The 10281-nt window shown below is 34.8% G+C and overlaps 2 protein-coding genes across 2 annotated transcripts; one reads left to right on the top strand and one right to left on the bottom strand.

The window, feature by feature from the left end:
* Window positions 1–568: 568 nt before the first annotated feature.
* Arpc5 (Actin-related protein 2/3 complex, subunit 5) lies at window positions 569–1627 on the bottom strand. Its single transcript, XM_073970052.1, has 2 exons — window positions 1255–1627; window positions 569–1161 (listed from the first exon to the last, which is right to left on the bottom strand). The coding sequence occupies exons 1-2, from the start codon at window positions 1462–1464 to the stop codon at window positions 919–921; spliced, it is 453 nt and encodes a 150-aa protein (XP_073826153.1). The 5' UTR covers window positions 1465–1627; the 3' UTR covers window positions 569–918.
* Window positions 1628–1681: 54 nt separating this feature from the next.
* Window positions 1682–10278, top strand: ND-B17.2 (NADH dehydrogenase (ubiquinone) B17.2 subunit). Its single transcript, XM_073970053.1, has 5 exons — window positions 1682–1805; window positions 1875–1970; window positions 2072–2249; window positions 2324–2408; window positions 10099–10278. Exons 2-5 carry the CDS (start codon window positions 1876–1878, stop codon window positions 10173–10175), a joined length of 435 nt encoding a protein of 144 aa, XP_073826154.1. The 5' UTR covers window positions 1682–1805; window position 1875; the 3' UTR covers window positions 10176–10278.
* Window positions 10279–10281: the final 3 nt, after the last annotated feature.

A 10281-nucleotide genomic window follows, 5' to 3' on the forward strand; every position in this document is an offset into this window, starting at 1 on the left:
CTGCATGATGTAGACAGGGAGATCCAACGTTACAAGAGAGAATCCCAGCAAGTCTATCAATCAGGTTTGAATAGCAATAACAAAGATGCAGTCGCAGATGCCGTAAACAACTATCGTGCCAATGCGGTCCGCGGAGAACATCCCCCATGTACCACTACTAAGAGCTGCGTATGTGGCTTTTGTTGGGGGACTGCGAAGGATGACGACTCAATTGGGACTTTGTTTGCTTTGCAGTGATGGCAACCAACAACAAATTTCCTATGCTCGGGGGCATACGAAAAACGAACAACAATTTTTTTTCAAAAAGAATATTCAAAGATTTGATATTCAGCATCCATCGAGACAAAAAGCTTCTTGCCTGAGAATCGACAATGTTGAAAAATGTTAATCTAGATTAAATACAGTCGTACTTTCTAAAGCTGCATTTTATATTAAATTAAATTGTTATTAAATATTATCCTTACTTAATTTTGGTTTTTGTTTCACCCTTTGATTTTTTTTTTGTTTCAGCTGAAATTATCTTTTTATTAAGAACTCCATCTAATTTCAAATAAAAACATCTTTTAAGTAAAAGAAAACATGTTATTAAAATAACTTTCAAATAGGTACATACAAAAATTTAGATTTGGTTAATTTAAAATTTAATTTATAAATGAAAATCAGGCAATACTCATAGTAGAAAATTAGACAAATACTACTTACTAAACATTAAACTTTATGCCTGCTCCAAAACCTGCAAGAAGCTACTTGCAGTACTGGAACAAACCATTTATTATCCATTAATAAAACTGACTGTTGTTTATGTTAACTTAATGGCTTGCACTCATTAAGAAGATCAATGTTGATGACAAAAGGTTGTTGTATTATAAATTACAATTACTATTAACAATTCCTCCTCCATGAACAACATTTGGCCTTTTAGGCACGATTAGTATCGGCTAATACACGGCAAATGCAGCCTAAACCACCTTTGGCAAAGACTTTTTCATGCCACTGTAACAAGTGACCGCTTGAGCCTTCTGAGGGCATTTCAAATCCACGATAAATATATTTCATAAGAACATCGAGTAGATCATTTTGTTCCAGTATTTCCACCGCCTGATCCATTTGTGAAGATTTGATTGAGAGCAATACTTTCAGGGTAACATTGAGGGCGTGGTCCTTTTGAGAGGAATAAAGGGTGGCGAGATCGCATAGAAATAAATCCAAATTAGTAACCATAACGCCAAAGGCTAAATCCTTATTTTGTCTTACCTTGACATGTTGTTGTTTACATCTCAAAGGAGCATTCTGTAAGACAGACACCAAAGCCTCTATACATTTGCCTTCTGTCAATAAGTTGGTAATTAGGTTTTCGTCGCATGTATTTGCTACAGAATCGGCTTCATCTTCTTTGAAGTTGTCTTCATTGTATTGATCTACATCGATTTTGCGGAATGCAGAGCTGGAGGTATTTTTGGCCATTATATGATTGCAGTCTTTTTACTTTTTCTTACAACAGAAAACAAGTTGCTGGAATTATTATAAAGTTCTTTTTTGTGGCAAAGATAAAAACAATGCAAATGATTCACTTCTGTCGTTCGGTATTGATATCTGGAACACAAAACACTGAACGTACCCAACGAATGTCAATACTCTTCTTCTTGTACGAATATAAGTGATAGCAAGCTGTGTTCAGTTGTTTTACCGGGCTATCAGCTTCTTCTTCCTATGATTGTCAAGAGAATTGATGACACACAAGTGTCAAATTATTCCACAAATCAGCTGTTATTTTGTCAGTGAAGTTTTTTTGCAAAGCTAGACATGTAAGACTTTTTTAAATCTTTTGTATTTTCCACTAAAAATTAACAAAATACACAATGATTTTCTTATAGCATGTCTAAATATCTTGGCTTGGACCGTTTGGGTAAACTTTTCCAGATTGTACGCCAAAATGGCGGTCTGAAAAATACCTATCTCAAATTGTATAGGTAAGTGGCCGTGTCTGGCCAATTGGAATTATATAAGTATTTGATCAAATATTTGCTATTTATTCAATGCATTTTTTGTTTATATCTTTATTTTCGTATAGAAATGATGATTTGAAAATTGGTACATTGGTTGGCACCGACAAATACGGCAACAAGTATTACGAAAATCCCTATTATTTCTATGGCAGAAATCGTTGGGTAGAATTTGCTGACCATGTGAATATGGATTATGATGGCTCACAAATTCCAGCTGAATGGTTCGGTTGGATGCACTACAAGGTAATTTGAAATAGTTTTGTGCATATTTTTCGGAAAAAAAGTTATACAATGATTCTTTTTTTTTTTGTTTTTAGACCGATTTGCCCCCCATTCGTGATGGTAACCGTCCCAAATACAAGTGGATGGCCGATCATAGTGAAAATTTGTCTGGCACCCAAGGTATTTAAACTATACTATTTTCCTTTTGAAATGTCTTTTCGCAGATAGATCTCGTCTCCTTGATCACAAATATATACAACATTTGTTGCGGAAGTCCATACTTCCCGAGATATGGGCCTCAGAAATTGCGAAAATTCCCCTGTTAAAGGCCGGCTAATTAGAGAAAATTTTTAATTTAAAAGAAAATTGAGTTCCCGTGCCCGAGATTGGCTCCTGTCCATAGGAGAAAGTCTTAAATCCCCGGCCGAAGGCCGGCTATTTAAGAAAAATTTACATTTTTAAAGAAAATTTTGTTCCCATAGTTGGTAAACTCAACTTGTTCCCTTAGGTGTCGATTATGGATAGCAACACAACTCCAGTTGCGTTGCCCACAGCAAATTTAGTAATAGAATTTTCGGCATAAATTGATTATACGAACAGCTGGCAGAAAAATCTGAAATTTGTACCATGGGTAGATTTTCTCGTCCGGATTACAGAAAATATAAAGCTTTTCGGGAGGAAGTCCATAATTCCCGAGATATGGACCTCTGAAGTTCCGAAAATTCCATTTCATTTATTATAAATATAAATACATAGGAAGCCTTATAAGGCCAATTATTAAGAATTCCCTTGTTTACTTGGGTAAAAATTACAATTTAACAGAAAATTTTGTTCCCGGGCCCGAGATTTGCTCCTTTCCATTGGAGAAAGTCTTAAAATCAGGCCGAAGACCGGCTATTTAGAGATATATTGTATTGCATATAAGAGTGTATTCCGCAAGCTTTACAGTGGTACCCATATTGTCATTATCCGTTCAAAAATGATATAAACAAGGGAATTTACGGAACTTCAAAGGCCCATATCTCGGGAAGTATGGACTCCCCCCTGAAGGTTCAAAACACTGACATTGATTGAATCTGAAAAAATCCGTCTTTTTACTCATTTTCAGTGCATGATTTTCTCTTCTGGCAACGCAACTACAGTTGAGTTGCTATCCATAACCGACCCGTTATTTTCAAAGACGATTCATTTGTCCCACTTCGACAGAATGTCTGTTTGTCCACCACTAATTACAAAATTATAAATTTCTTTGGGAGGAAGTCCATACTTCTCGATGGGACCTTTGAAGTTCCGAAAATTCCCATTTTTATAAAATCGTCATTTTTAACTGATAGTGATGATATGGATACCTTTGTATAGCTTACGGAATACACTATAATATACAGAATGAATTGAAAACGATTCGTTTGTCGCTCAGTTTGTGGCAGGAAAACCTTCGATTTCGAATATCGGTAATAATATTATTAGCGAATGAATTGGCGATAGTTTTTACGATATTGGCGAAAACCATTTTTGGTGGAGTTTCTGTTATGTACCTTTTTCGTACTTATTTCTTTTTTATGTTTGCGATACTGTGATAAATATTGTTGTCTTGTATTTGGTAATCTACTCATATGTTGTCTTTATCAGCACTTATTGTTTATATTTTACGTAGCATTTTTATCGAAATTATTTGAAAAATTCAATTTTACAAACAACAAAAAATTATTTTTTGAACCAAAAAAAGTTTCCAAATTAAAAAATGTTTCTCGAAACAACTTTTCTTGTGAGAAAAAAAAACGTTCACCAAATATTCGAAAATAATATCGTTTTCAAACTTTTGGCGAACAAAAGAAAAAAACATTTGCCAAACGTTCGATAATGATATTGTTTTCGAAACTTATGGCAAGCATTCGAAAAATATCAGCAACTGGTATGGTGGGAAGGATGAAAAAATTTTCAGGTTCAGATTTCATATTTTTCCGCCAGCTGGGAGAGTTTTCAATTTATGCCATTGACTACTAAAATTATTTTTGGAAACAAAAAAATCTAAAGTAAAAAATATTTCTCGAAACAACTTTTCTTGTGAAGATAAATCGTTCAACGAATGTTCGAAAATAATGTCGTTTTCGAACTCTTGGCGAACAAAAGAAAACAGACAAAAAAAAAAACATTTGCCAAACGTTCGAAAATGATATCGTTTTCGAAACTTGTGGCAAACATTTGAAAAATATCAGCAACTGGTATGGTGGGAAGGATGAAAACATTTTCAGGTTCCGATTTCATATTTTTCCGCCAACTGGAAGAGTATTCAATTTATACCATTAGACTTTCTCATATGGGCAGGCGAAAATTTCGTAAATACCCTGCCTTCGTTGGAATCAGTATATAAAGCAATATCTTTGGAATTTTTTTTTTTTCAAAATTTTCTGTGAACTGTCCCTGAAGAAAATATCAGCCATTATTTTAGATAAACATCACAATGTGAATGGTATATTAAGTTGGTTTTCTATTCAACAAGTTGGCTTTCTCCTGTGGCAACCTAAGAGGACCTAAAATTCATATTATACCCTGCCAAAGAAAGACACGCCTACCTCCTCTCTATGATGAATACTACTTTTACCCGTGTTTTAAATTTTTTTCAAATAATATCATTGAAACAATCCAGTACCGTACGTTCACAGATATTGGTTTTCAAGTTTTCGAGACATCAGGATAATGTTTGAAATCTATAACATCTAGTTCATTTTATTACATTGACACACTGATACGGATGTGGTTTAAAAATTCGACAACCAAACCTTTTGCCATTTGAGTTTACTTTCATTGATATTCATTGACATGCGATACGGTTGTTTACCTACTACACTCCAAATGCAATCACCTGTCACCAGTGCGCCATAAAAACAGGTATCAACATTTCGACAATAGGTTTGTCGATTTGCACAACGGCAGTTGTTCAGATATCCTTATTTAATCCCTTTTCATTCTCGAATAAGTTCAACGAATGCAACCAACGAACAGGTACTGAGCATGTGAAACACATTGCGCCTATTTCCATGAAATGTAAGATACTGTGAAAAGTGCCATAAAGTTATAAAGCACTAAAACCTTTATAACTTTCAGGTTAAGCAATTTTATAACGTTCTGTTCAGGTCAGTACATGACCTTCTTACCTACAATGACAGAAGGAGACTGAGAGGAAAAGATTTAAGAGCTTTATATGTGAATTATATTAGGTAAAGAATTATTGGAACATTTTTGATATCAAATCAAATAGTTGACATATTTTAAGGCGTTGAAAACAAGTTCAGGCGATATGAGTTCCACTTTTATTAATTGTAAAATGATATAATGAGAAATATTATCAGGGTGATGCCAATAGAAAAAATAAGTTGGATTTTCAGAATTAATTATAAGAAGAAGAAGGGGGGGAATCAAGAGTGTAAAATAATCTCCGATATTTTAAAGAGTTTTATTTGCATCTTAAGGCGGATTGAAAGATTTGCAGCAAACCTAATTCTAAGTTGGACTCTTTGGACAGATCGACATTAAAGCCTCAGTTTAACGAATAATAAAACTTACCTTAAAAAAGAAGAAACGGTCTGAACTATCCCTAAATTAGACTTGAACTTCAATAGTCGATTTAAATCTTTAGGCTTCCCAGATAATATAATCAGTAAATCTTTAGCTAACTGATGTTATCTACAAATCAGATTCATAGAGCCGGATTCATGAAACCACAGATAGGTGCCCTCCTAACACTATGTTTACTCCAAACGATTGTTTAAATAATTATAAGCTAGATGTTTAATGGTAGTTAATTTGTAGATTTTACGGCGCATATTCACAATCTCAGAATTCGAATCGCTAGATACACCTTTTTCACATGTAATTCCAGTTGTAATTCGTAACATTTATTCGTAACGATTATTCCTTTTGTAATTCGTAACATTATATTTGTAATTGAATTCCATTCGTAATTCCTATTATTCCATTTGTAATGGTTCGAATTGTTCCATTTGAAATTCGAATTATTCAATTTGTAATTCGAATTATTCCATTTGTAATTCGAATTATACCATTTGAAATTCGTATTATTGTATTTGAAATTCGAATTATTTGTGATTTTAATTATTTTATTTGTAATTCGTATTGTTTTATTTGTATTTCGAATTATTCCATTTGTAATTCGAATTATCCTAATTGAAATTACAAATATTATAATTCGAATTACAAATAGAATAATTCGAATTACAAATGGAATAATTTGAATTACAATTGGAATAATTCGGATTACAAATAAAACAATTCGAATAACAAATACAATAATATGAATTACAAATAGAATAATTTGAATTTCAAATGGAATAATTTGTATTACAAATGGAATAATTCGAATTACAGTTGAAATGCTTCGGATTACAAATGGAATACTCGAATTACAAATAAAATGTTACGAATTACAAATGTAATTCTCGAATTACAACTAAAATTATTCGAAGAGTATTAGTCCTATATCCCCAACGAATTGCTTGTAATATTAGATTTAGTATTTCCAGAGGATAGAAAACATTTTCACAAAAAACTGTATTGGTTGATGAAGATCTTTTCTGAAGCGCCTGTGCGGGGAAATATTTCCATTAAATCATGGCAGGGATGCTCACGGCGGTAACATCCAAGAAGTTTGTATGTTGTTTTTTTCTGCTTAATCGGGCTCAGGGCCTATATCCAGTTCTAGGAATGTGGCTGCCTTTTTGGGTTGTAACCACAAACCAACTGGAGTGGTTTGTGGCATCAATCCTTGCCTTATACGAATTTAGACGGATGCACCTTCCCGAACGCAGTTGAGCCAAACCGGCTCGGGTTTGTTGTGGCAGCTAACGCTTCTCATCTGCGATAGATGGAGAATGTACTCCCAGGACCGCATTCACACGATAGTTATTAATGGCATAGGCGAGGATGCGCGGATCTGTTTGAATACTATACAAAGCTGCTTAATATGCTTGCTCGGGTCCATTTTTGTAACGCTGGACCTCTCTTTCTACACCATTTTCACATGTAATTCGAATAATTTCAGTTGTAATTCGAAACATTTCTCTTGTAATTTGAGAATTCCAATTGAATTTCGAATTATTTCATTTGTAATTTGAAAATTTCATTTGAAATTCGAATTATTTAATTTGTAATTTGAGAATTCCATTTGAAATTCGAATTATTTCATTTGTAATTTGAATTTTTTCATTTGTAATTTGAATTATTCCATTTGTTATTCGAATTTATCCATTTGTAATTTGATTGTTTTTATTTGAAATTCCAAATGAAAGACTTCGATTTACAAATAGAAAAATTCAAATTACAAATGGAAAAATTCGAATTACAAATAAAATAATTTAAATTACAAATGAAAAAATTCAAATAACAAATTAAATAATTCGAATTTCAAATGGAATTCTCAAATTACAAATGAAATAATTCGAAATTCAATTGGAATTCTCAAATTACAAGTGAAATGTTCCGAATTTCAAATGAAATAATCAAATTACAACTGACATGCCTGGGTTGGAGGAAGTATTGCAGCGAGAGCATGCTGTTGTGTCGTTGTACAGGAAGAGTAGTTGTCTACTCACGTAGATGGTCCACTGAAGACATGAATAGGTAACCTTTTGCAGTTCACAGGACGGCATTCTGACAGGTTTAAATATTTTTCCATCTCGTTGCACTTTCGCGGATGTGACACCTAGAATTTTGGGTTTAGTTGGTGGTCGGAATTTTGGTACCATTGACAATGTCATTCTACTCAATGCTCACCTCTGCAGTCTATGTGGTGAACAGAGTGGTTGTAGATTTAGAGTTGGATATTGGTATATTCCTCGCGTGGAAAAGGCGGTACGATCAGTTAAATAGAAAGTCAGCCTTATACAAATAATAACAGGAAGATACCTGACACTGCTACTTATTGTTCCTAAATTCCGCGACTGGCGTCCACATATTTAATTGCTTTTAACATAGTCAGATGTTCTCAAGCAGCGAGAAATGCTTGACAGTAACAAAGGCTTTTGACAAGCCGAGCGCCAGTAAGACTGTCCTATCGCACGGCTTGTTCTGGTTGAGTTATCGGTTAATAAGGGTTGAGTTGGCGTGCTGCTTACGGAACTTATGATTATGATCGGCAACCAGGATAGCTATTTCTGGTACTGGGGTGGAGTAAAGCCTTCCATTTACTTTGTTACGGCCAACAAAAACCAAATCGGTCCGTACGACTCACCTTTGCTGACAACCTTGCCGGGCTTTAGTCTGCTGCCGGTTGCAAAAGTGAAATTGTTCTGTATGATTCACCTTTGCTGGTATTGATTATCCAACACTTCAAAGTAGACCGGAGGGCGGTTTGCTCAATGTACACAAACAACGTGGACAACACACTATTATGGGATGTCTTGTTCCGTTTAATGTTTCGGTACAAAGTAAGGAATTTAATTAATATATGAGGAGGTGGCATGCAGTATTGGGAAGAGTAAAGAAAGCATCAAGGGCCCCTTTTGCAGGTGATAAAATTGAAATTGGTCGGTATGATTGCCATTTTCTGATACTCGACCCCTGGCCTCATCCCGCTGTTTCGTATTGTATGACTTAGCGTTTCAGATGGCATTAGCAACATCATGCATAATAGACCGTTGTGGCATCTCCTCGGACGGAAAGGATTTTATGCGTCGTAATACTCTTCTTTTCCTCTTGTCACTCTCGGGTAGAGCTGGCAAACTATGGATAGTCGGACTATCGTTTTGATCACTGTCGCAATGCTTTGTTTATATCGGACTTAAAAGGAATTAAGTTTTATATAATTCGCAACAGATAACCCAAATAACTTGTTTTGGTGGTCGACGTAATCTTTGTTTTACGATAATGATAATAATAATAATAATTGTTCCACAAACATCCCAGGCGGGACAGGGGAGACTTCTCTCATATCAATGAGTGCACCCCGATTAATATTAGCTCAATGATATGGGACCTACTGTTTATCGCCGAGTCCGAACGGCGTGTCTAAGAGACACCACTTGTAGAGAAGTTGTACAAGGCTGAAATACTCAGAAAATGTCGCCAACATTACTGAGGGGTATTTTGCCACCGTTGAAAAGTGTTTGATGTTGACTGGCCGGGGAATCGAACCCACGACCTTTAGCGTGCAAGGCGGGTGTGCATACCATTGCACCACGGTGGTTGTTTTACGATAGCAATCAAAACAATGGTTTGACTATCGATAGTTTGCCAGCTCTACTCTCGGGATGCTAGACAAATTGTTGGTGGGAATAATTTGTGGCTCTGTCCATCTGACATCACCAAACGTGAATAAAATCTCATACTTTCTCTCTAGTTTCGAGAGGGATTTTACTCTAGTCCACATTGATTTTGTTTTTTTCTTGGTTCGCAAAATTCTGGAAAGCAGTAGTGGCACCGTATTTCGAAGCTGCATGACGTAAGCATTTTCAAAATTCGGATGGCATTAAACACCGCTTTCATTCTGGCTCTAACTTCTAATTATTGTGGATCCAGTGGAAGCTTTTAGCAGTTTATTTTAAACCTTTCTTAGTGACATCCGCTTGTATATCTTAATCCCTTACCTCCTCGACCCAGATATATAAAGGGACCACTTGATGGCAATACCAAAGATGTCTCACTCTTAAGAAAATAAATAAAAAATAAAAAAATCTGTTATGGCTTTAGATGTGTTTTTTTATTCGTGTACCTTTTTTAGGAATAATGTGTATTACTGATTCTAGTTGACCAAACTAAATATATTATGCCCTCTTCATGAATTTAAACATCCTTGCTATCAAAAGGTCAATTGCATATAATAATAATAATAATCCCATCTTGTTTTTCTTTTCAGAACAATATATGCCCTATAGCACCACCCGTACTAAAATTGAAGCTTGGGATCCCAAAAAAGGTTCCGGTTCCAAGTGAAGAGGAGATACTCCCCCTAGTAATCAAATCACGAAAATCTATCGTTAGTGTTAATTTTTAACAATAAAAAAAGAAGAATAAATGTTACTGTGAAACAAAACAACTG

Source organism: Musca autumnalis, unplaced genomic scaffold (assembly GCF_047663935.1).
Source record: "Musca autumnalis isolate F117 unplaced genomic scaffold, ASM4766393v1 scaffold_2, whole genome shotgun sequence".
Classification (NCBI taxonomy): Eukaryota; Metazoa; Arthropoda; class Insecta; order Diptera; family Muscidae; genus Musca; species Musca autumnalis.